At 30.7% G+C, this 25,241-nt stretch overlaps 1 protein-coding gene, 1 long non-coding RNA gene and 1 pseudogene across 2 annotated transcripts; 2 read left to right on the top strand and 1 right to left on the bottom strand.

The window, feature by feature from the left end:
* Positions 1-1,305: 1,305 nt before the first annotated feature.
* On the top strand, positions 1,306-2,555 carry LOC101251436 (uncharacterized). The gene has a single exon (XM_069291271.1). It carries the CDS (start codon positions 1,484-1,486, stop codon positions 2,339-2,341), a length of 858 nt encoding a protein of 285 aa, XP_069147372.1. The 5' UTR covers positions 1,306-1,483; the 3' UTR covers positions 2,342-2,555.
* A 7,175-nt stretch (positions 2,556-9,730) lies between these two features.
* On the bottom strand, positions 9,731-14,111 carry LOC101251143 (serine/threonine/tyrosine-protein kinase HT1-like; annotated as a pseudogene).
* Positions 14,112-21,729: 7,618 nt separating this feature from the next.
* LOC138339591 (uncharacterized) lies at positions 21,730-25,128 on the top strand. The gene is made up of 2 exons (XR_011212443.1): positions 21,730-22,397; positions 23,740-25,128. It is a non-coding gene; the product is annotated as an uncharacterized lncRNA (long non-coding RNA).
* The last annotated feature ends 113 nt before the right edge of the window (positions 25,129-25,241 follow it).

The raw sequence follows: 25,241 nt of genomic DNA, 5'->3' as shown, positions 1-25,241 counted from the left end.
CAATTTTTTTAACTTCAACTTGAAAATTTATGTCCAAACTAAAATTTGATGCAACATAGAATCTTTTTGTTGTAAAATTTAGCTATTAGATTTCTTTTCTAGTAAAAAAAAGAATGCATCCCTTCATTGGGAAGTGAGAGAAAAGAGAAGTTAAATTCTGCAAAAAAAAGAAGAATTGATCATTAGATTCTGTAACAAGTAGGGTCCAACCCATAGCACCCAACTATCAACCAATCAAAATTAACCAAATAACCAATCAAAATTTTTAAAAATTGATGCCCTAAACTCTTTTAAAAAAATAAAAAAATACTCCCCATAGGGTTAAAAGTTCCACCCCCACCCCCCAACAAAAAAAAAGACCACATACCCTACCACCCTAAAAAAGAAAAAACTCTTTGCTCTATTTTATAGTGAAACATTACCTAAGTGAACTAATATGGTACTCTCTCCATTTTTAATTTAAATGTTTTTAGTTGATTAGTGCAAAATTCAACAAAATAATATTAATTTCTTAAGTTTATGATTTTAAATCTAAAATAGACATATTGATCTTAAGTATTTGTATCTTAAATATTTCACGTGAAATATTAAAATTATAAAATTGATAAATTAGAGAAGAGACATTCTTTCTAGAATAAATTGGGGAAAAAAATAAGATAAATAAATTGAACAATAACAAAAAAAAGTATCAAATTTTTTTAATATATTGAAAATAAAAAAAACCATCTTTATTTCATATATTTTTTGAGAAACATCTCTCAATCTTCACGAGATACATATAAAATTTATGTATACTCTAACCTCTTCAGACTCAATATAATGAAATTTTATTAAATATGTTATTGTTGTATTCTAAACGTTAGTTTTTTTGTATATTAATATATATTGGTTTATCGATAAATGGCTACAATTATTACTACTCTCTCTGTCTCAATTTATATGACACATTTTATGCTTTGAGAGCCAAATAATTTAAGTTTAACCGAACATTTGCGCATGAAATCTTCAATTTTCTTGAAATTTATTTATTTATTTGTAAACTACGTAAAAAATACTATGAGTCACAATAAATGATAATTCAAAATATTTAAAAGATTATAAAAAGTTTACTGTCAAAGATAGACTTGTTTAACTCTTGAAATTCAAAATATAACATAAAAAACGAGACAGATGGAGTATATCTTTTGCTTCATTTACTCGATCCCTATATTAAAAATAGATATTTTATTTTACTTATTTATTTTAATAAATTAAAAGAGTTTTATCAACTTAATATATATATATTTTACTAAGCCTCTAAAAAAATAATGTCATCAATTTCTATGCCCTATTTCCTCTTACCAAAAACTCTTCAAAGTCCCCACAAGCCACAAACCCTTATTCTCTCTTCTCTTCTTCTCTACACCACCCACCCTACCTAACTACCCCACCTTCAAACCTCTCAAAAAAAAACAAATTCTCCATTTTTATCATTAAAAAAACTATGAAGAAACTTTACAGAAAAGGCACAGTTCATCCATCTCCTCCTTTAATCTCTGACCAACTTTCATTTTTACCGGTTGCTATTCTCACTCTTGCTGCAGCTTTATCTCAAGAAGACAAACAAGTCTTAGCTTATCTCATTTCTTGCTCTTCCGGTGATTTTTCCGGTAATCGGAGAACTACCCACAAGTCTAACACCTCAAACCCATCTCCTCCAACTTCAAACCCCGTCGCCGGCGACTTTCCCGGCGAAGTTTCCGGCGAGTTTTCTGGTAGTCGGGGGAATACCCACTTCAAGTCAGCTACACCCAACTCAGGTTCTGAGAAATCCGGTGGTGGTAATGGTTCGAAAAGTTTTTCCGCCGTACACGCCGTTGCTCACGGCGGCGTTCATGGCGGTGCTGACCATTTGAGCTCGTTTAACTGCTATTGTTTCAGCTGTTATATGAGTTATTGGGTGAAATGGGATTCTTCACCAAATCGACAGCTTATTCATGAAATTCTTGATGCTTATGAAGATGGGTTGCAGAGCAAAAAGGAAAAGAGTAAAAAAGAACGAAGAAACAAAAACGGGTCATCTTTGAAGCAAAACGGGTCGTCTCTGAAACAAAACGGGTCATCTAATGGTGATGTTGGGTCTTCTACTGAGCTGAAAAAGTCATCATCTGAGTTATCTTTGAACAAAAATGGTTCCGGGTCAGTGTCTGGATTCGGGTCGGGTCAAGCTGACCCGATTGAGGAAACTTCCGGCGGCGGCGGCGGCGGCGGTTACGAAGAAGAATCCGGTGGAGTCGAAAAGGGAACCGTAAGAAAGTTTGTGAGTTTTCTTGGTGAAAGGATTTGGAGTGTTTGGACCTAAATACAAAAAAAATATTTTTTTGGAATTAATTTTCCAAAAAAATATTTTAGGTTGGTTTATTTTTAATTTTTTTTCTATCTCCATTTCCACTTTAATCATCTCATAATAGTTTTTTTTTTTTTTTTGAAATTCTGGTCTGTAAAATACCCTTTTACTTCACAATGTAAAATATTGGGTAGTAATTTTGAATGATCAACTTCATTGTTTTTTTTTCCTTCTTATTTTTCACATTTTGTATATATATATCTTTGATGTTAAATGTTGCTTATGGAGTTATGGTGTAGTTTAGGTTAAAACATAAATAAATTTTAGTGAAAGTAATACCAAGAAATATTTTGGTTTTATCTTTTTTTGGCCAAATGTAAAATACCATATAGTTGATAATGTGAAATATTAATAGCTTAAATGAACATCTTCATTTTGATTAATTTTAATTTTTAGTTTCATTATGGTTACTAGTTTCTTGGATCTTTATTGATTGTTGTATTATCATTTGTAGTAATATTTATTTTTGTATATCGTTAACTTTTTCATTTAGATTTTAGATTTCTAATTAAGACTATTCTTGTTGAGTGCTTAAACACATTATAAAGTGTTGTTTGATATTTTGGTTTAAATTTTAACATATATTAAGTGATAAATCTATTTATATAAAGATATTTTTAATGAAAAAAGAAAGTTAAATGATTTTAACCTATATTTTTGTTATACACTTTTTTTGGGATATGGGAAAGAAAAATGAGGGAGGAGATTGATTCTGACTCTTACCGATAAGGTGAAAATTTATTTAATTTATTAATTGAGCTTCTAAAATTTTAATATAATGAACGTTTAAAAAGTTTGAAAAAAAGTATTATTATGAAAAGAATAAAAAGTATTATTATGAAAAGAATTGAACAAAAAGTATTTAATAAGAAGTTTTGTATTGTATTTAGGTGTTTAATAGAAATAAATTATTAAAATTTTTTTTAATGAGATTTATATGAATTATTTTAATAATAAGATGGGAATTTAGAGAATTTTTGGGTCATCCATGGACGGTTTGAAATAAATTAAAAAAAGATGAACATTATTTGAAATTTCTTTCTTGGATATAGAGAAAGGTGTAAACTTTTTCTTGTCCCAAAGAAAATAACAGTAATTTTTGTAAAATAATTTTTGTGCAATAATATTCAAAACTTTATATTATAGTATTTGTTTCTTTTTATATTTCATGGCTCGAGGAAACAAAGTACGATACTTTTCAAAATTTTGTCATATTGTTAGGAATGACTCAGACACTCATGTTTTCTGGTTCTTTTTTTGTGCCTTATTCATTTTTTTTTAATGCACTAATCTATTAGGATTTCTAATTTTCGGTGATTAGAGTTGTACGATATTTATGTTGATAAAAAAATAACATATATCTCGTAATATTAATGAGGTATGTGTCTTATTTTATAGACCTAACTATAAACATATAAAACTAAAAAAATTGTTTACAAGAAACTCTCGACTCAAAAGTTAATATAAACATTATTAGTATTATTAAGAAAACGAAGCTTAGAAAACAAAAAATGCTAATTGATATTTTTTCCATAATTTCAAGTATTTGTGGATAAAGTCGCTTGATACTCATATTGGAAAGAGATAATAAATGCTTAATAATATTATTTAGATGTCACAGATTGATTCGGACATCACAATTATATTTCGTTATATAAAAGAATGTATGATATAATAATAGTACCAAGTGTTAATGTGGGTTTGGTAATACTAACACTACCAACTTTGATTAAATATTTTGGTTGTCTATAGTAAGTTTGGTGTGAAAAATGAAAAAAAAATTCAATAAATCCAATTAATGGTAACTTTCGTATCTTGATGTGATATAGTTATCTAATATTTTTTGTCTCAATTAATGTGATATTTTTTGATTTTTGAAACTAAAATAATTTTTTTTTAATTTTATATTTTTTATATCTTGACTCGTCAATTATATTATGATTTATAGTAAATTTATATAATTTTTCATTATTTTTAAATATTTTATCCATGATCGAAATATTGTCTGACTCAAAATTCAAACTGTAGCACGTAAATTAAAACATAAAGCATTATACGATGATTATAATATGTAAATGCAATTTTGTATTATCATAATTTTAATATATATTCTTAGGGACACTTGGAAAAAAGGAAATACTAATTGTCTCAATCTAATCCTTGAAATAATCTCAGTATTTCTTGTTAATCTTCAATTAGCATTGAGAATCTTATTAGTTGAAAACCTATTTGCAAGTTGACTTATTTGTAGAATATTTGCCCCCCTCTCTACCAAGTAAAAGACAAGCTAATATAATTGAATCATAAAATATAGAAAAAAATTAATTAAACTTTAATTATACGTATATTCATGTATAAAGTTAGGTTATCTTTAAATTTCATCTTCACATGCCTAATTTTGAAGTTGATAAAACTTTTTGAATTTTTCACACTATTAATATGATGTAAATGATAAACCTAAAATTAGATATTTATACATTTAGATTGAACATTTTCTATTTTAACAAATTTATCTGTATATCATATAAATCTAAATTAATTATTATCGCGATATGTGTGTGTGTGTATATATATATATATATAAAAGTTTCTTAGGGCTAAATGAATTTACAATGATTATTTACATTTTATTTGCTAGAATTCACATCTTTATTTATTTTTTCTTCCAAAAAAATTGCTCTTTATTTTTATTTTGTGAAAAAATGATGTCAACAAAGCATTAACAAGGTGGGCAAAGTTAACATGAATTAAAGCTAAAATATAAAGCACTAAGACACTTAATTCCAAAATTGCCTTTTAAATATTCTTCTTTTTTGAGTCTTAGCCTGGGGGAATTTATTCTTTCCTTTTTACATAATTATTTAAATTCCAAGTAAGCTTTCTTTTTATTGTGTTTCTACTTTTATTTTTTGTAAAATTTATCTTTGATTTAGCGGTAAAAGTATAACGCGTTATCTTAAAATTAGACATACACATCACATGTTTAAATTCCTAACATTTGTTAAATGTCAAATATTTGAATTAAGAGGGGTAAAAAGGAATTATTCTCAATCAAATTCTAAATCGTGTACTGTAATTTTTAGGATTCGATGCGATTTTTTAGTGTCTTACTTTAATTTCTCTTACTAGAATTTAAATTTTTTAATTACTTTAGAGTTTATTAATAATTAAACACTTAAAACAAATGTTATATTGTCTCATTTCTCACGACTTATTCTAATTAAATTAATTATTTCATTACGTAAGAACAATAATATACTAATTCTTACTGGTAAAGATTGTGGTAAAGTAGTATAATTTCTCCTATACTAAATAGAAATTTTTAATTTAAGTTCTGAATATGAAATTATCTTTGATAAAAAAAATAATTTACCCTTAAAGTGAAATTTTTCGGGACTAATTCAAATTAGTTGAGTCCTCGTGACATACCAAATACCAAATGGAACACCAAATTACTATATTGAGAATTAAAACTCTTAAATTTTTTGAAATGAAGTCAAACAATGAACTAAACAAGAATTAATATTGTTTAATAAATGTTGAGTTTGAGTTGAACTTATTATAAGTTCATAACTAATTAGCATCATTTCTGAATTGATCATGCCTGCTTTTATATTTAAAAAAAGATATCAAACTCGTTACAGGCTAAAGATATTTTTAATATAGTATGATATCGTTTTTAAATTAAATTTCACATGATTTATTATCAAGATTTTATGGGTATATCTATGATTAATTGTGTTTCACTCGTATTATTCAAAGCTTACATGCTTCGCGTTACGTATATACATTTTAAATTATGTATAAAGATAGTAAATCAGCTCGTAGACGAATAGAACAACTTAGCAGAGCCTTATGCCATCATTTTATTGTCTAATCAGTCGAATTATCAACTCTAATATTAATTGTTTGATCATGTCCATTAAAACATATTTTTTATGTGACGTTATTCAGATTAAGTAAATTTTAAATTTACCTCTAAACATAATAAATAAAAAAATAATAATTATATATGCTGGAGTTTGTGGGGTAATATATTTATGAAAAAAATAACATAATGGGTCCAAATTACATAGAACTTTATATGTTACAATATTCCAAATTAGATTAATCCAATTTAGAGTTTTGTAACTTTGTCACCACAATCACTTGACAAGATCTTATCTTATTGAGTTAAACCAAGAAAAATAAATAGGTAAATTAATTAATTGTCACCATATCCAACAATATACTGCATGGAAGGAAGCGTTATATATAATGACGGAACGAACATTAATTTAGGTGCACTGGTAAGAGTGTTTCACCTTTAATCAGAAATCTCGATTTTGAGTCTGCTATGAAAAAAATTCTGTAGGAAATACCACCTCTTAATGGGTCAGGCACCTTGCAGTGCGCGAATCAAATTTAGTCAAAGCTTCAATGTGAATTTGTACACCAATATTTATATTATGACGTAGTGAATTTTTTATTAAACTAGATTTGAAATATGTAAAAGAAATAATATACATAGAAAGAATAAATAGAATTTAATATTTAAAAAATTAATTTTATGTATATAATTTTCTAAAAATGGTACTTTATAGTTATGCCTTGACCATATTATAAAATTATATTATTGTGGGGAGCTTATATTATATAATAATAGCTAAAACAACAAAAGCAAAGCTCAAAATTCTTTAAAGGCTTCATTTATCGTATCATAACATTATTTAAAACGATCTTAGAATAAATACGTGTTGAGATAAAAAGAAATTGTACTCTAAAAATAAATAAAAAATATCGACATATGCTTTACCTTCTATTGGCCTTATTTGGCTTTTTAATTTAATCAGATTAATAAGTTTTAAATATCGATATACTTTTTTGTATAACCGAAAGAACATGAAATCAAGAATTTACTAGTTATTACGTTCATCAAACTATGAAATTTGTAAATTCCTTTAATTTTTTTAGAATATCGATATTTCAAATTTGTAAGCGATAAGTATTTTTTCATTTTAACTATAGATATTTCAAATTAAGTTTATAGAACAGAATCATTTTCTGAATCATAAAGAATATTTTATTTTTAAAACAAAATTTTTGATATAAATTCAAATTAATTAGTTAAGCTTCAAAATAAATAAATAAATTACCGCTAACGAAAAAAAGAATTTGATTTGGTCAAATGCAAGTTCTTCAAATAGAGACAAACCCTATGGTTGATCAACTAACATTTTTGTGATGTTATTTTGCCACTTTTGAATTCATGATGATTACGATTGTTAGCTTTTTCTAAATATCTGCCTGACGAATTTGACTAATTTTTTTTTTTCAGAATTTAAAAAAAAATCCACAAAATATAATAAATTTTATTGTTAATCTTAAAAGTTAAACTCATAAATTCTTATGTTAATTCTTTAGACTAATGAAATATAGTTGAGAATAGAGATAATGTCTGGCAATTTTTTATTAAAAACTTTAAATTCTTATAAAAGATTAGGTTTTATCTTACTAATCTTAATTAACAAGTAAGAAAATATTCTGACGTGTTTTACTATGATAAAAATAGAATAAAATAAGATAGTAAAAGTCATTAATGGGAGTCTATGAATATAATTAGTCAATAAAAAAAATATGAAAAAGTCCAAACTGTATAAAACCTAAAAGACTAAGTCTAAGAATGAGAAATTTTACCAGAAATTAGAGTCAACTTGTTGTTCAACAATTCTACAATTGAAATCAAGTCAACAACAATATTGAAAAATGTGAACTTCTAAAGCATCTTAAATTTTTATATATTATTTGATAAATTATCGAAGATATAATTCTAAATAATTTAGATATTGAGAATTAAGATAGCAGGTTAGTGAGGTAGGTAAGTGTTATCTAGTTTTCTTTGATGAAAGTCTCATACACGATTTTGAATGAGAGAAAGAAGTGAGGAATCCTCTTTTCGACTCCGACTCTCTCACTTCAGTCGTTGCTTTTCTTTTAATTACTTTGAAAATAGCTGCTTTAGCTTCAACAACTCAAATTTTTGGTATTCCTTTTTATTTCTCATCAAACGAATGACATCTTCTTCTGAAAATCGTAACTATTCTTAACATGATATTGGGAAATTTCATTGCTATTACTAAAACAAGCATGAAACGTATGCTTCCATATTCGTCCATAGGCCAAATCGGATATATAATTACTTTCATACTATCTTTTCTTTATTTTTACTACTATATATTGTTTTCTTTGCTTTCGTTATTATATTATCTTATTATTAATACTGGTCTTTCTACGTTGTTTTCAGCACAACTTTTTTACTATTATATTTTCTTTTCAATCTTTGATATTAATATATTTTACTTGAGTCGATAATATATAAAAAATATCACAAAATAAAAATAAAACTATATACACATCCTCCTCCTTGTATCCAAAGTACACAAAGCACTAAGTATTGAAACTCACTTTAATTAATTAGTACTATTATTCATTTAAAATAAGCCAAACTTCAATTACACTATAGAGTAATTTTATGATATTTTAATAGTTTGAAAAGAGTCTACCCAACCACTCAAAAACTCCTCTAGCTGAATTGAAAGTCTACTAACTCTTAAAAAAAAAGACACTTGCCTACCAAATTCATTGCTAATTTATTGACTTAATTAAAATGAAATACCATAATCCGTTAGAATTCATATAGCTGATTCTAACTTATTTGAAATTTAATTACTCTTTTTATTTTTATTTTTCAAATATAATAATGATTTTGGATTGCATTTACATGAAGTAATATATGACCAATAAAAATTCATATAACGAACTTTCACTTGCTTCGAATTGAGGTGTAGTTGATGTAGCACTATTCAAGATGTAGTTGGTGCACCTAAAATAAAATATACAATGAAATAATTTTATGATATTTTAGTAGTTCAAGATACCAATAATGTTCTCCTCGTAGAATCTCTCTTGAAAGAGCTTATTCAACTAGGGAATCTAAAGTCACATTACGAGTTCGAGTTCACGTGAATTCAATAACTTTTTCAAAAAAGATAGAGTTTTCATTTGTCAATAGATTGAATCCGCCCCGATTCTATCAATAATCGGATTCATTTTGCTCTCTTTATTTTTTTTCTAGCATGTTTTGATAATGCGTTATTATGCCGAGTCTATCGAAAACAACCTCTTTATTTCACAGAGATCTGAATACATTCAATCCTCTCAAGATCCAAGATTACAATGAATATGTTCATGTATCTATAAGTATTTAATGGTAAACTCACAATAGTAACTAAGGTCGTTATAGAAACTCATAAATTTTAAATTCTCCGCGATATTCAACCACTCAACAACCACCTTTATCACAAATTAGTCCAAAAAAAGGTAACATATATAATTAGGTACATACATGAAATGCCACCAGCAGACCATTCACAATAATGTTAAACATCACAAATTTGATAACTACACATTAATATTTATATACAAGTTGTAATTTACTAAACCTATTGGAGAACCAAAAGGCTTTGATGATCAAAGACAAATTACAATTATTTGTTTGGTAAAAAAGAGTTAGACATGTATAATTACAGATGAACTCAAGGATACACAGCCTTTCAATCGTTCAAGAATCGCATTCCGACTGACTAGTCTTGAATGGAGAGTCAGTGGAAGGCCTTCCTTGATGCATTCGTCGTATTTCTCTAGAGCAGAAACAATGTCTGTGAAGTCTAGCCTCTTCGAGGGGTTCGCTGCCCAGCAACGTTTTATGAGTTGTGCAAGTGCTGGTTGACAACTGGCTGGCAAAGGTGGTCGTTCGTTCTGTAAATTAGTGAAAAAACTATATAAAACGGAAGAATATAGAATAAAAATGATAAAAACAGTTCAATATATCTATTAGCTCTGTCAGGCAATGGACAAGTTAGCTCTATTAATGTGTAGAGGTCCAGTGGCAGAGCTATATTAGACCGAAGGGTGGTCAGTTGAACACCCTTCGTTGGAAGATTATACTTCGTATAGAGAAAATTATACCACATATAAAGGTACAAGAAATCAGTACTAGGACCTCCTCCTTTTTGATTTCTCCATAACATTTCGAAGATGAATTCTCTCTTATTCTCGAAAATTTGGAAATAATCCTGTACCGAATTTAGGATCATTGTGTGTCATGCACCGTCCTATATTCGGAAACACTTAAACCTCCATGGACACTTCATCATGCACGCTTATGCGCCCCTAAAGGGGACACAAACCATCATTAAATAGTGAAAGGAGACTATTGCTAGTTATCGGGAATCTGGAGTTTTATTCCAAATGAGTGACCTCGTGTGTCATAGAGAAGAGAGCATTTGATAATTAAGCGATGCTTTTGTAATAATGCTGTGTCCAAGCATGCCTTTTCCCACACCATATACATCAAGAACTAGGAGCAATAATGAGAAAAAGAGCATTTCAAAGTCCTATGTTGCTCGGACTCTCCAAATGTTGATACACCCGTGTCTGACACTCTTAAATGCACTAGTTTTGGAGGATCTGACACATATCCAGTAACATTTTGAAAGAGTCTGAGCAACAAGGTTTTCAAACTTTTCAGATATATTAATAGCCAATATCTTCTGAAGAACCTATTGTACAACGAACTAGAGTTCAGCTCAAGGCTGAGAAGAAAACGAGTTTCTCTGGTTACTCATCAAAGGACGGCATAAGAAGGGGTGCACAAAAACTCTTCTGAACAATACATATTTTTTGGCTAAAAGTACTAAATAATGTCATCTGTTCAACAAGGTGCTTAGTATGCTTCCTCTACTTGTAACTTACAACGGGCAAAATTTAGGGACCCCGTCATCAAGTAACAAAGAAAATGTTAAAATGGAGGTCACTTTCGTTCTTGGCGAGTTAATCGAGCATAGGACGAGAAGAATTGTTCTTGCTAATAAGTTCATCAAATTTCCAATGAATGGGAAAAGGAAAACAAAAATATGTCCAGAAGAGTCTTAAAGGAAAGTCAACTAGAAATTCAGTTATTAGAGAATCAGCTTTAGAACCTAACCTTCTCCGCAACAGCAAAAGCGGCTTGCACAGGTGTCATTCCTTGAAATGGCAACAGAGCTGTTGTGAGCTCCCAAAGCACAATTCCAAAACTATATACATCAACTTTGCGAGTATAAGGTTTTTCTTTGATCATCTCTGGTGCCATCCAACGGTAAGTTCCCATATTTCCTTTGGTTTCCCGGCACTGTGTTTCAAGACATGATGTCCCAAAATCTGCAACCTTGACACGCATTTCGTCATTCAGAAGCAAATTACTTGATTTGAGGTCTCTATGGATCACCCCTTGTGAATGAAGATATGCCATTCCTCGTGATATATCGAGAGCTAACCTCAGAATAGTTTCTATGGAAAGTGAATAAGGCTCTTTCTTGTTGAGATACATCCTCAAAGTTCCTTGTGACATGTACTCCATAATGATACAGTATACGGGAGGCTTTTTACAAGCAGCAATGAACTGTAGATAAAGAAGATATACTGTAAGAAAAAAATTATCATTTCCAAATTGATAGTCTCATTAACAGAAACAAAACTTTGGACCTAGCCTCATCCGTTCCTTTGGACCAACCTCCGTGGACAAACCTTGCGGAGGAACCCTTAGGTTTTCGGGGCATTGGATTCGCACCAATGTTGGACAAAAACAAAGCTAAAAACTTGAAACATCCCACACAACAGAACTACTTAATGGACAATATTTTCTTTTGTACTGCCAGTGCCCGTTTGGGAAGCTTAAATAATCAAAGATCATTCTTCCTTATGAATTACACTACGAGTCAAGGATCGCAAATTACACAGAACTTGATCTATTTTTCTCGGGAAATGCAAAGAGTTAATCACTTCCTGAATTAGTTTCTGGCTGCTTCCCTAACTAATGCCAGCAATTTTTCAGACGTTCTCACTTTCATCTCCAGAGTACTTCATCACCTGCTAGGCAGAGTTGGAGTAAGTTTGTGTTGGTAACAAGACTCGTGCCTACTTGCCCACCTATTTCATTTTTGTCTTTTTGATGTCGCTGATGGTCTTGGACAGCATATTAATTTTGACAAATGAAGATAAAAGAGGGAAGATGAATTTGAAAAAAACCTCCTAGAGACAGAACGCGGGGAACTTCACCGGATTCAGAACAAGTTGTAAAATCTATTATATTTCTGCCTTTTCAAGCATTTTGTCCAAATATTCAAGCTGAAGATAAGCTAGCCATCAGCGAAAGTTAAGTATTTAGAACAACGGAGAAAATACACAGGAAGGAGTACGTTCCTTAATAACGAAACAAATACTAGACATCAATGTTTTTGTGCTAAGAAGAACGATGTGTTACTACTAACAGGTTATGTCACAATTTTCTAGTTATTTTTGTAGCATATTTAGTTAGTCAATTCCTTTTGAAATACAGTTATAAAATGAACACTTAGGTTCCACAAGGGGTTGGGAACTGGAAGTGTTTAATAAGGTTAGTAAAGAACTGTCTTGCATAGTACTAAATGCAGGGGGAAAATATATCTACTATTCCGACAACAAGACTACAAGGAAACATGGGGAAGAAAAAAGAAAACTTTTTTCCATCTGCCTAAGTCTTGGTGGGAAGAATTACATAGGAATCTATGCTACCGAGAGAAAACAAGTACACTATAGAAAGTGGCGGAGCCAAGAATTTTAACATGGGGATTCAAAAGTTTCAATCTTCCAACCTAAAGTAAGTTATGCGGACCCAAAAGTTTGTATATCTACTAAAAAAGATTATGTTTGCTCTAGTTTTGAATTTATGTGACACTTTTTGCTTGACGAGAGCCAATTTGAATAATTTTCGACTTAAAATTCAGATATTCAAAAACTATGTGAAAAGTACTATAAGTTGCAATTCTTCTCGTGTCAATGTGATGAAAAAGAACATTTTAATATATGTTTGTCAAAGTTAGGCAAGAAGTGTCACATAAATTGAGATAGTGAGTACAGTTTCCTGACCCTTTCACTATAGGATAGTCAAGGTGTGTGCAAGGCAGCCTGGATGCCACCCTCGTGCAATAAAGACGCATACAAAGTAAACATGATACACTACGAAAAGAGCATAACTATCATTACAAGAAAACACGATAATAGATCATAAAAATCATCATTCTGTAATGTAACGGAACTGCAACCTGCACTATGTTGAGATGATACAAACGCGAAAGCAGACGAACTTCAGACTTGAATTGTTGTTCAAGCTTAGCTCTAGTTTCCTCCTTATGAGTTGGAATCCTCACCATTTTCAAAGCAACTGCTCGTGTAAATTCCTCTATAAATCCTGCTATGTGCACCAGAAGCAAACTTATTACCTATAAACAACTGAGACAAATCAGCAGTCCATTCTTCTTGATCCTCTTTACAAACTTCCCAACTTTCAACATTATCAGACTCTAATATCATTGACCATGACTCTAAACTATCAAATCTTTTCTTATCCATTGTTTCCATATCACAAGAACTCCACTGAGTTCTTGAAGATGAAGAAGGCAATTCTAATGTTTTACTCTTAGACCTTCTTAGCCTAAAAGGATTAAAACAAGTAGCCATGGAAAAAAGACCCAAAAAATACAGGTTTTTTTGGAAAGTGTCAGAACTCAAAACACACTTTCAGAAGGTGATTTTTCTTCTGAATGTGTGATTTGATTTCAAGAAATGCATGAACTGATTCAGAAACATGAGTTCTAAAGGGTAATCTTAAATTCATGAATCTATCAAACAAGAACCAAAAACAAAGACAACCATTAATCCACACACCAAGAAAATGAACTTTCAATTACAGAAAACCTTGCATGATTAAGTTAAGGAAACTGAAATTCCAAGCCCATGGGAACCAAAAAAAGATTACAAGAAACAACTATGAAAAAGGAATGAGTTATGAAGAAAAGGCAAAAGGGGTTTCATTGTAACAAAAACAGAAAGATAAATAGTCATAAAAATGGAGTCTTTCTTACTAAGTTCACAAACTAAGGTAAAAGGGGTTTCACAAGGTGACAAAAACTAAGACCAATAGTCATAAAAATAGAGTCTTTTCTACTAAAAATACAAAAACTGAGTTCAATATTCATAAAAATGGAGTCTTTTTTTCAGTAGAAGTTACAAGAAACAACTATGTAACAGGAATAGATAATGAAGACAAAACAAAAGGGGTTTCAAGGTGACACAAACTGAAAGAAGAATAGTCATAAAAATAGAGTCTTTTTTCAAGAAGTAGTCTGTGAGAGTGGCAAGACTCTTTTGCAATAGTCATTTTGGGAAAAGTGAGTAAGTTTGGTGTTTTTTGGGGCAGAGAAAGATGAATGTCAAAGCACTGATTTCAGGGAAATCTCGTGAATTCTTGGTTCAAAGCACTGATTTCAACACTTCGACAGAGAGGAAGAAAGAGCAAAAAAAAAAAAAAAAAGTTTCCCTTTTAAAAGTGGCCACATTGTTAATAGTCACAAAATTTTAGAAAAATTAGTTTATATAAACATCATTACAACTTCTATTTAGAGAAACAAGTGAGCACTTTTGCCTTCCATTGATAGATTAAGGATTTGAGTCACACTATGAATAGCTAGTGGAACACTATCGATCCCTAATAATGGAGTGAAGTGGGGAATTTATTTATTTTTTAGCAAAAAAGAACAAATATATCTTCGTTACATAGTAAATAATATTCAGATATCATATGTTATATTTTTAGAATTTTGGTGTCCATATCGTCTACATCATAATCTTATCTACCGACCAAATAATTATTAAATATCAAATTGACGGATAAAATTTTACCACATGTTCATGTTTAGTTTTCCGTTGAAGTCAGTAGCGAAGCCAAAATTATCAGTAATGGGGTTAAAAAATTGAAGAAATAGACACACAAAGTAGCCTATGGAGGTTCGGCATCTACTACATATACCTAAAAAATTACTTTAATCATCTAAAATAATATAATTTTCCGACAGAGGGGGTTCTTAATAACAATGTGGCTCCGCCAAAGTGAAGATCATATATGCTCTAATTTTTGGACGGTAAAGGAACCAATGGTTTGAGTGTATATTTATCTACTTTTCCTTTTTTAACTAAAGTGTTAAGTATATGGAGTTAAGAGGGGCAACGTCGAACTTCTTTTAGTGTTTTTGTTATTATTATTTCTTAAAACTGTTATAAATCTATTGTGTTATATGGATGATCCATTAGAGTTATCCAAAAATTAATTGGATTCATGTATTAGTGTTTCCAATGTGATAAGATTTCAAGGTGATATGAACATTGATGATAACTATGTATAATTCCAAGGTGACCTTTGACTATGTTATCTCAACACTATAAATAGAGATATCATTCGCCATTGTAACACACTTGAATAAGAAGAAAATTTCCCTTCTTCTATCTACTTCTCTTGTCTTCTTCTATTTATGATTATATTCTTATTAGCTTGATTTTATAACACGTTATCAGCACTAGTCTCTAGTCAATTAAGATTGAGTTTTAGTTTTTCTTTAACTCATGTTTTGGTTAATCTCGTTATGAGAATCAAAGTATTATATGCATAAAATCAGGTATGTATTTTCTAGAATATTTTTATGATTTAGAATAAAAATAGTATTCAGTCACTAACAATTATCAGGAACCGAAGACATATACTACTATTGGTTGAATATGACATGTTATTCAAAATTTCTTAAATAGAAGAAGGTATAAAATTTTAATAACATGAATTTGAATGTTATTTTGATTGTTTTGAAAGACTCAAAGGGTGAGTCATGTTGTACTTCGTTTTATTATACCGTTGGTTAAGGGTAAGACAATGAATTCAAGTTTCATCGCACCAAAAGGGTAAGACATCAGGTTAAAGTCCGGATGCACCATAATAAAAATATTTGAGGATAAGACGATATATTCAAGTTCTATCACACCAAAAGGGTAAGACATCAATTCGAGTTTTGATGTACCGTGATTGGGTTCAAGTCCCATAGAATTATGGCATAACACGCCTTATATGGATAAGACATCGAGTTTGAGTCAATGCACCATAGTGATGATATAATGATGACTAAGGCTTTGATGAAAAGTCTTGAAATTCGTCCTATTGAATTTGCTCCATTCCTTGAAAAGAATGTGGTAGCAACATATGATAATTTTAAAATCGCATGTTCACTTGCTCCATTCTATCATATGAATGTGGTAGCAGTAAATAGTTAGTCTGAAAGATGACAAATGATTAACAATATAAAAAAGAGCATGAATGGACGGAATTATAATAGTCATTATTGTGGTAAATATAAAAGGAAGGACACTATGGGTTTTCCAAATAGTCCTTCGAAATGTGAAGGCAATTTTCATTATCAAAATGGTATGAAAGAACATTGGACTTATGAATGTTGTCGACCCAATAATTTGACAAGTTTATAAATCCTCTATCATGATACAAGAAGATAAAGTGATGGTACACTTAATCTTTCAAAGTGATGTTGAGGTGTGTCATGGAAATATGATGAATTTTAAAGCCATGACAATGTGCTTATAATGCAAATTTATGAAATATATATAAATAATTAGTTCATTCCTTGAAGAGAATGTAACTTGTGATGAGTATCGTGAATGCTCGACCATTCTATAAGAGAATGAGTCCAGATGTGATAAAATTATTCTGGGTTGGATATATGTCACAACTCACCTCTATGGAAGGTTTGAGAAAAAATGATACATGTCACTTCTCATCTCTACGGGAGATTTGAGAGGAAATAAATTTTATTTGACAGAAATGGCTAATTGTATTGTACGTTTTATACGTCACTAAGGTATGAACTACCGAAAGAGAAAAAGAAAGAAATAGTTCTTGCCTATAAGGATTGTGGTCATTATTATGTGGCAATACAAATTTGTCATTGGTTGTGTACCTATGGTACAACAAAAGTAAAGCAAGAAAGACGTCCTGCTCGTAATGATTTTGACCATGACAATAATAATATAATTTCCTCCTTGAAGGAGATGGTCACCATAGGAATGGTGTCATGTAATATGTGATAGTACACAAAATTAATTGCAAGCTCTAACGAGTTGTGCTATTATCAGAGGAATAATATTGGGGTTGTAGTAAGTCTCAAAAGAAACTTTTTTAGTTTCGGATGAATTGAAAATAAATATTGAGACTATATATCATTACAACCGAAGAGGGTTATAAATGTTTATGTAAAAGATTACCCCACTTTTCCTCTTGTTTGTTCCATACAAACATGTACATGCTGATGAAATCACATGTAAAAGTAAATTATAAGTGTACTAAAATAAAGATCAGTTGGCATGACTGGTTGACCATTCCGATTAAATGTGATGCAAACGTGATTGAGAATTCAAGTGATTTATATGATGAAGAAATAAAGATTCTTCAAGAATTCTCTTGTGTTGCTTGTTCTTTTGATAAGATGATCATTGTACCAGCTAAGGTTGGGATTGTAATCCCCTAAAAATTTTTGGAACATATAAAAGGGTGAATATGTGCCCATTCACATATCATGTGGATCATTTGCAACTATATGATTGATGCATCTATGCGATGGTCACATGTATTTTGTTGTCAACTTACAAATTGATTTTGTAAGGTTGTTTGCTCGAATTGTTAAAATTAAGAGCACAGTTCCAAACTATGAAATTATATTGATAATGCTGGTTGATTTAGCAGAAATTGTATGCCTCCAATTATAGCTAAATCATGGTTATGTGAACAAAACTCCCAAATAAGATTTGGTATGAGATAATTTTATTTAACATGTAGCAACACATATATGCATCAAACCAACAAGGTTTCCCCATTAAAATTGGTTCAGGGTCAGTAACCATATAATTTTCATCTAAAATATTGAATGTGCGGTTATGATTTTAGTTGCTCCACCACACACAAAGATGAACTTCCAAATAAGGTTGGAATGAATGTTAGATTTTCTAACATTAGGGGGAGAGATGAATGACAGCTGAAAAATTATGTGTGAGGTTAATTATGAATTATCTAGATCCTCGTTAAATAAATATGTGAACTTAAAGTTCAAGGGATAATTTAAACAGTTGCATAATATTGCAAATCAGTTGTCAGATGAATGCACTGACCCTATGATATAATTCAGCTGCAAATGCTCCAATGTGAAGTCCTTGAAGGACAAAGTCTATGATACGCCGGAAGCGTAATAGACCAATCGATTCCAAATATAAAATTTCTTGAAGAAGGAAGAAGCAAATGATCAATATGGTCATGATAATGAGGCAAGTGCTATAAAGAAGCACATTGACATAACACTTCATAAAATCTTGAAAAAGGTTCAGATCTCGATAAGTTATGTCTTGTTGGAATCGATATCAAATAACCGTCGACGGTATCTTTAATATGAGGTAGCGCTCAATGATATAAATTGTGACGAGGATCTTGAATTCAAATCTGTCATATAATGTGGACAGATAAATGGTTGACCAGGTAAAATGCACAATTCAAGTATATTTTGTTTCACTTAGAAAAGTGACATTTTGGACTGGTAGTCCATAAATCAAGGTATAATGTCAGTGGGATACAAATAAATTATTATGCAATAGTATAACCGTAAGATATCAAATACGGTTTGTGCCTTGGGGTATAAAGGTTTGTTGCAAAAATCCTGACATTATTGGAGATGTTTTCTCCTTTGGTGGATGCAATGAGGTTTGTTTTGATCTGGCAACATATGAAAACTTGAATGTATGTAATGAATAATTGTAATGTCTAGCTAGACAATGAAAGTTATATGAAAATCCTTGAAACAATCGAGGTGTCTGAAGCATATAAGAGTTTGAAAGAAACTTTTCCAATAAAGCTTGAAGAAGCCTTATATGGATTGAAATAGTCAAGGAAGAAAAAGGGTACAAAAGAATAACCCTAATTGTCCTTGTATTTTTATGAAAAGGTCTTGGTAAGACAAAATTTTGTCTTGACCTACGATTGATAATTTGACAAATAAAATATTTGTCTAACAGTGCACATACACTGAAAAGTTTGGATGCAATTTTATATGGATAAATCGCATTCATTGAGTGTCCCAATGATTATGAGATCACTTGACATAAATGATGATTCAATTTGATCTCAAAAGAAGGATGAAGAGTTTCTTGGTGATGAAACTCTATCTTGGTGCAATAAGGGCACTAGTGCATCTTACTAACAATATTTGACCAGATATTTGTTTTGCAGTAAATTTACTGGCAAGATTCAGTTTCTCCCTGATAAAAGGACATTGAAATGGTGTTTAGCACATGATTAAATATCCTCGAAGGACCATAGTTATGGGTTTATTCTATCTCGAGAAATCCAAGACAAAATTGATTGGTTACGCAGATGCAGAATATTTATCTGATCCGCATAAAGATCTATCTCAAGCACGCTATGTGTTTGCATGTGGAGGTACAATAATATCCTGGCGATCAATGAAGCAAATGTTGCTATGCATAAATAAAAGTCCTCCATGAAGCAAGTCGAAAGTGCGGTTGAGATAAATGACACACCATATTCAAGAAATGTATGGTTTTTCTTTGAAAAAGAATATACCAACCACAATGTACGAAGATTGGAGACATCATCACAAGAAATTAAGTGATGTTTTAATCAAGGGAGTATAATAAGCGTTGCACTCTTTTTCCCTTGACCGAGGTTTTTTTCCCAATGGATTTTCCTGGCAAGGTTTTTAATGAGGCAACAAATAGTGCGTATCAAAAGATATGTGTATTCTTTTTCCTTCACTAGAATTTTTTCCCATAGGGTTTTTCCTAGTAAGGTTTTAACGAGGCACATTATTTATGGACATCCAAGGGGGAGTGTTATAAATCTATTGTGTTATATGGATGATCCATTAGTGTTATCCAAAAACTAATTGGATTCATGTATTAGTGTTTCCAATGTGATAAGATTCCAAGGTGATATGAACCTTGATGATAACTATATATAATTCCAAGGTGACCTTTGACTATGATATCTCAACTCTATAAATAGAGATATCATTCACCATTGTAACACACTTGAATAAGAAGAAAATTTTCCTTCTTCTATCTACTTCTCTTGTCTTCTTCTATTTATGATTATATTCTTATGAGCTTGATTTTATAACAAAAACACTATATTTACATAATAATATTAAGTTAAATAAAGAGCCAATGATATCTTATATTGATCAAAAATAATAAATATATGATAAAATTTTGAAATATATATAACTAATGTAAGTTGATACGAACATCATTATTATTTAATTGGAAAAAATATCTCATCATTCATTTGCATTTAAGCCAACCTACAATTCCTTCAAAGAAAGATTTTTGCAGATCCTCTTTGTTTGGAATTTTTATAACTATGATAGAATGTGGGGATAATGCACCTTAACTCATTGGAAAATTGATTTAATTTCTTTATGGACACTGCCATAAAATAAAATTGTTGGGACCAAATGGTTCATTTGGTATTGTCTTATACATAAATTGTTTCATATTTTATTTTCTTTAGTTTCGTATTTGATGTTTAATATTCTTATTGAAATTTCGATTTATCTATATTCGTATTGTATAAGGTTCATTAAAGAAAAGTGCTCTCTACTAGGATTTTTTTTTACATAAATGAGGCTCGAATCTAAAACCTCTGTTTAACGGTATATGAATCTTATTCATCCCATCACAATCCCTTAAGTATGGCATTTTTATTAATTTATCACTCGATGTGTGTCCACTTATGCACAACTTTAATGGACGGACCTGAGGCTTGAATTCAAAATAGTTTTGAATCTAGCTTATTGTTGACACCCAATTTTGACCGACCTTTAACCATTTTAGGATTATATTCGACTAAATACGTATTTTTAAAATTTACTTAAAGTTTTAAAGTTTTAGTCGTTCTTTTCTCAAAATTATATAGTATCATTTACTTTATAAAATTATTGTAAATATTATTATATTTTTTTAATTATTAATGAATTTCAAATGTTTTAAAATTTAAATGATTTTCAATTATACAAAAATATTTTAGAAATTATTCAAGTTCTAGCCTATTTTATTCTAATTCCTTTCAATTCTAGCCACTTCAATTAAAATTTTATTACAATCATAGCCATCTCTTTCATTTCAATTCTAGCCACTTTAATTGCAATTTTAGCCTATATCTTTGTCAATCTAATTTCAAAACATCATCTTTTAATCTCATCCGTCCATCTTAAAATAAATTCAAAATCGAATCTTAGCCCTTTATCTCTTATCAAATTCTACGGTCAAGATTTAATCTCCTATTCTTCCTAAATTCTAATACCCTAAATGACTAAAACCAAAACTTTTTAACTCTCTCTCCCCCCCTCTCCTTGGCAGCATCAGCCGCCAACCCTCTTCCTCTCCTCTCCAAAAATCAGCCGCCCCTCTCCTCTCCAATTTTCCGGCGAACAGAGGTGACGACGCCACTCTCTCCCTCTCTCTCTCCAAGCCGCCATTCTCCTCCCTCTTCTTCCCTCTCCTCTCCTCCCCTCTTCTTCTCCTTTTCTCCTCATCTGACCAGCAGCCTGTGAGCCCCGCCAGCAGCAGCCGGCGACGAAACAACAGCAGCCACCGGCGACCGCTTTGCCTTCTCCCTTCCCGTCTCTTCTCCCGTCGCCTCTTCATTTTCTGGCGGGACTCGCCACCACGTGCTGGTGGTAGCCAACCCTCTCTCCCCTCGCTCTTTCTTCTTCCTCCCCTCTCCTTCGAAGCCGCCACTCCCTCCTCTCTCTTCGCCATTCTCCGATGGAGAAACAACCCAGCGACACCCCTCTTCCCCTCTCCATCTCTCCACCTCCCTTTTCTCTTCTCCTCCGCCTCAATGGTCCGACACCAGCGCCGCCAGCAACTGCAACAACAACGACCAACAACAATCAGACCACCGGCAGCAGCCAGCGACCAGCGAGACCCTCGAGTCTCCATTCCTCCAGTCTTCGGAAGTTTGAGTTCGAAGACGGATCTTCACAGATTCGTCCATGTAAGCTTTAATCTAAATTCTATTTTTAATTGCATCTTTGGCTATTATAAGATGAATATGCCAGAAATCTTGGCTTTTACATATTCGATTTGATCTTGTTGCACTATTATTGCACATTACCTAGTCATTTGTGTGATATGGTGTTGTAATGCTTGGGATCTCAGATTGCACACATGTTTTGTCTCGACTTTAGTTTGTCAATACAAATCTTGATTTTTTGCTATAATATCCGTAAGTCACTATTATATCTGTAAATTAGTCTTAATAATACATAATTGGTTATTCCTGCTAATTGTCGTCTTTATGAATAATTTGTGTTCATACATGTCATAGTTGATTGGAGTTATCGATGAAATTTACTTTGATTTCAATTTTAATGTATTGATGACATCAATTAGTAGTTTAGCAATTGATTAGTTCGGCATCCTGTAGTAATTTTGGCATACTAATCGTTTCTTATTATTAAATTTAGGCGAGATTATATTTGTATCGTCATTTACTTGATTGTGTGAAATTATTTTTACATATGAGAAAATCTGAGTGTAATTTCCTCTACCCTTTAGTAATTATGTCTAATTTATTTGAATGAATCAATTAATTGTCTAAAATTGCTCTTTCCTTGTTAGTTTATCTGGTGTATTATGGTTAAGTGACTGTTAAAAATGGGTCTGATTTCTTACTCGCCTATATTTGGTAGAAATCACTTTGATTTTGGCTCTTCTTTATTTAAGGAAACAAAATATTACCCTTCCTAAGTTTGTTTCTTACTTGCTTAAAATTAGTAATTTTTTATATATTTTCTGATTTTGGCGCTCTTTGAAAATAAGGATTAGTATTATAATTAACTCCTTGATTTATTTTATTTCCATTATTGTGCTCCCCCTTTTTTGCTATATAAATAGGACTCCCTCCCCTCCTTTCATACATTGACATCTTTGAAAAGAACTCACATTCTCTAACTCATTCTTACTTTCTTACCACAAATGCTACATTATTCTTAAACTTTCTCATTCTCTCATTGCTCATACATACAAGAACTCAAGACATTCATTGACTCTCAATCAAAAAATTTCTCTCATCACTCTCTCTTCTCTCATTGCTCTCTTGCTACTTTAACATCACATTAATATTCCGATAAATATTCAAGTGTTCTTCGCTATTTTGCTACTTCGTTCGAGTAAAAGGTGAATCAATTTGTTTTGCTTAACCGGTTTGTATTCCTAGCATCTACATTATCTTCATATTCACATATTTGTGTAAGCTATTGTTTTGTATGTAGAATTCGTCATTAAACGATTGCATATGGTCTCACCTTAACTAACAAGTGTGATTACTTGTGTAGTTATTTAATTACTTTGACAGGTTTCATATTTGAAGTTCAAGTTGAAGATTAACTGAAGAAGGATTTATTTATTTGTTTGAATGTATATATATATCTATATATTTTTATTTTTTCGCTATTTTATTTATTCGAATGTTGTAACAATTGTAACCCTAAAGATCATATAATAAATTTATTTGGGGTTGTCTAGGGGAGGGGGATTTATATGCTTATTTGTTCGTTATATTTTTTAGAAATCATGCCTATAAGTTTGTCTTTAACCACCTAGATGTAATGTTTATAGGTGTTATAATCTAATCAATTTTCAATTTGCTTGACACTTTTGTTAATGAAGTCTAAAAAATAATAAACTAGATTCCGTTAATGTTATAAGCAAATCATAGTAACTTAATAGGCCGATTAGGTGTTTTAATAATGTTATAATTTTAGCATCATCTTGTCATATAGAAACCATGTCTAAGGTTTAATTTGTTCATATCATTTACAAAATCATGCATATATATGTTACATTGTTTTTTTTAAACACCTAGAAATCATGTCTATAGGTTTGTAAATAATTTTTTTTTAACAAAATTTGTTTGTGCATATTTGTGCCCTCCCCCTTAAAATTAGTTAATATCATTAGAAATCCTATTTGTCCTCTTGAAGATTTCCGCATTCATTATGCAACTTTTTTTATTAGAATCATTTTATGCATCTAGCAAGTTACTTAGTTTAAAAATATTTCATATCAAAACCTTGCAACATAATTCAATCTTTCTTTAAATTTTGGATTGATTATGACTCTGCTTATTTTTGAAATAAATTATAAAGTACTATCTCCTAACCTATCGTTAGTGGGAAAGTCAAAGGAACTATGAGGTCTAGTTCCAATTTTTTTAAACCCGATGCGTCCCCGGAAGTACCACTTCCCATGAATTTCAAAAAGAATTATGTGCATTTATATGTAAATGTTTATGTGCCTACGTGTGAACTAAATCTTTTAAATCATTTTTCAAAACATAACTATTTTTAGACCGACCTCAAATCAAAATTGTTTCTATGGTGGAGGAGCGCGATCAATAATATCGTGGCATCATCCCTATAAAGAAACAAACATTTTTTTTTAAATAAAAATTCCTATTCAAAACTTATCAATTTTCAAACTTTATTTTCGCACATATTAATTGCTTAATATTTGCCAATTTTGTTTATAACATAGTGTCGTATGTTAAAATAAATAAAATGAGCTTAATTGTTTATTTATTGCCATCACCTAGCTTTACATATCTAAATAAATAAGAAAAATAGTCTTAATTGTTTCGTATTTGTTATCACTTAGTAAGATTAAATAAATTAATAAACGACCTTGATTGCTACTTGTACCCCCACATAGATTGCATGAGATACGGCCGGGACCCACACTTGTGGACCTCGAGGGATGCCTAACACCTTCCCCTCGAGGTAATTTGAACCCTTACCCTAATTCTCTGGCTCGTTGACCTTAGTTAGACATAGTTAGG

The sequence above is a fragment of the Solanum lycopersicum genome, chromosome 11, assembly GCF_036512215.1.
Source record: "Solanum lycopersicum chromosome 11, SLM_r2.1".
In the NCBI taxonomy this organism is placed as follows: Eukaryota; Viridiplantae; Streptophyta; class Magnoliopsida; order Solanales; family Solanaceae; genus Solanum; species Solanum lycopersicum.
This window is presented reverse-complemented; position numbering and strand designations above follow the sequence as displayed.

Coding starts and splice junctions, on each gene's coding strand:
- LOC101251436 (XM_069291271.1), top strand. CDS start 1,484: ATGAAGAAACTTTACAGAAAAGGCACAGTTCATCCATCTCCTCCTTTA.